The sequence below is a fragment of the Gadus chalcogrammus genome, chromosome 4, assembly GCF_026213295.1.
Source record: "Gadus chalcogrammus isolate NIFS_2021 chromosome 4, NIFS_Gcha_1.0, whole genome shotgun sequence".
NCBI lineage: Eukaryota > Metazoa > Chordata > Actinopteri > Gadiformes > Gadidae > Gadus > Gadus chalcogrammus.
Genome location: NC_079415.1, coordinates 13,329,533 through 13,331,646, shown reverse-complemented (window position 1 = coordinate 13,331,646; position 2,114 = coordinate 13,329,533). Strand labels below are relative to the sequence as shown.

Here is a 2,114-nt window from a genome sequence, read left to right as displayed (position 1 = left end):
GTGTTAGGTTAGAGATGGTTAGTTTAGGTGTTAGGTTAGAGAGGATTAGTTTAGGTGTTAGGTTAGAGAGGCTTAGTTTAGGTGTTAGGTTAGAGATGGTTGGTTTAGGTGTTAGGTTAGAGAGGATTAGTTTAGGTGTTAGGTTAGAGATGGTTAGTTTAGGTATTAGGTTAGAGAGGATTAGTTTAGGTGTTAGGTTAGAGATGGTTAGTTTAGGTGTTAGGTTAGAGATGGTTAGTTTAGGTGTTAGGTTAGAGATGGTTGGTTCAGGTGTTAGGTTAGAGAGGATTAGTTTAGGTGTTAGGTTAGAGAGGATTAGTTTAGGTGTTAGGTTAGAGATGGTTAGTTTAGGTGTTAGGTTAGATATGGTTAGTTTAGGTGTTAGGCTAGAGATGGTTAGTTTAGGTGTTAGGTTAGAGATGGTTAGTTTAGGTGTTAGGTTAGAGATGGTTAGTTTAGGTGTTAGGTTAGAGAGGGTTAGTTTAGGTGTTTTTCTCTAAATTAGGGACTTACTTCAGTATATCGTATTTCATCAGTGATCATATAAGACAAATGACCATGTTTAAACCACAGAGAGGTTTAGGGTTCACTGGCTCTTTAAATACTCCCTTGGTGTTGATTCTACATTCATTCTATAATTTTACATTTTAATATCCACTATCACAAGCTTAAAACAACACGATTAATCTTGATTAATCACAGCAAAGTGTTGGATTAATTAGTCTATATTATATAATATTTATTAGATTACATTTATTTAAAGGATTGACAGAATTCATAGTTGATGGCCGTGTAAGTGCGTGGTAACATAAGGTTCCTTGTGTTTCCAGGGGGGGGCGATACAGGTTCAAGCCCGGAACCACGGCGCTGCTGAGCAGCTCCGTGACGCCGCTCTCCGTCGACCAGCTCCCGGAATGACGAGGCGGGGGCTCGGTGGACCCGGTCCGACGGACCAGGACGGTCTGGACCAGGACACGGTGTGGACCACATGGACCCGGTCCGACCCAGTCTTTAACTCGTCTGTTTTCCTGCTCAAACTGCAGTCATCCTGTGAATTAAAGCACAATGTTCTCTACAAACGATTCATCAACTTTCCTTAAACGCTCTTTGCACTCATAGAACTGCCGGTTTATTTCCTCACACGTGACGTGAATATGACATAACAGGTATGGCCCTACGGTGGCCCATACATTCACATATCCCTTCAGCTCCCCCTTTTAAGTCGTTAAGAATCCCATGAATTACCCAAGACAGAACAGGTATAATTTCGGGGTAGCCTGCCCGCCATCCTCAGCCACGTAGGGATTATTCTGCCCTCGATAGTTGCTGTCCCTATTGCTCGGAAACAGTTCAAAAATTCCATGTGTTTTCAACTTCTGCAACAGCCTTACAGTCCATTTCCATATCCCCATATCATAACTCAAAAGTGCATTACTTATAACGACTGTATTTCAGTATGAAAACAGTCAAAATCTCAACAATAACAATTTCAATACTGTCAACTTAATAACATATAACATAAACAATCCATGTTTTCATTTCACATTTTCCTCCTCTTTTCTTTTTTACCAAAAGAAGTGTATTAAAGCCGGCCTAAGAGCTAGGTGTCCCTATACCTGTAAGGAAGTCTGACCTCTGGAAGTCACCTGTGTACCCCACTATGCGGCGGTGTATGCGGGGATGCATGCATGCCCCACGGCTCAGTCTGGTGGTTTGTCGCTGAGGGCAGGACTGGCCGCAGGAGAAGACCCCCTTGGCAGTGCTGTGGGTCTCTCTCTCAGTCCGCAGCTCCTATTGGTCAGACCAATCTGCAGACTCTGGCAAGGCCTGCAGGTGTCTCCGGTTGCGACGCAGCACTGCGCCGCTGTCCAACTTCACCAGGTACGACCGGGGTTCTATGAACCGGCCAACCACTTCCACCCATTCTCCCCATCAATCTTGGCTCTGACGTCCTGGCCCTGATGAAGTGGTGGAAGTGGACATGTGGAAGTCTGAACAGCCTGTTCTGATGCACCATTCCCCTGGAGGTAGTGAGGGCTAATTGTGGTATGGGCAAAACTAGTGGTTTAGTCTACGTGATACGCAGGTATACGCCGTATACCCACTAGGAACAC

General features: G+C 44.6%; 1 protein-coding gene across 1 annotated transcript in view; it reads left to right on the top strand.

Annotated features, from left to right (window-relative positions):
* The window catches only part of psmb10 (proteasome 20S subunit beta 10), a 5,887-nt gene extending 4,180 nt beyond the window's left edge, over positions 1-1,707 (top strand). Inside the window, exon 8 of the mRNA XM_056589448.1 lies at positions 831-1,707. Coding sequence (XP_056445423.1) covers positions 831-918 — 88 coding nt within the window. The 3' untranslated portion in view covers positions 919-1,707. The remainder of the gene's footprint in view (positions 1-830) is intronic.
* Positions 1,708-2,114: the final 407 nt, after the last annotated feature.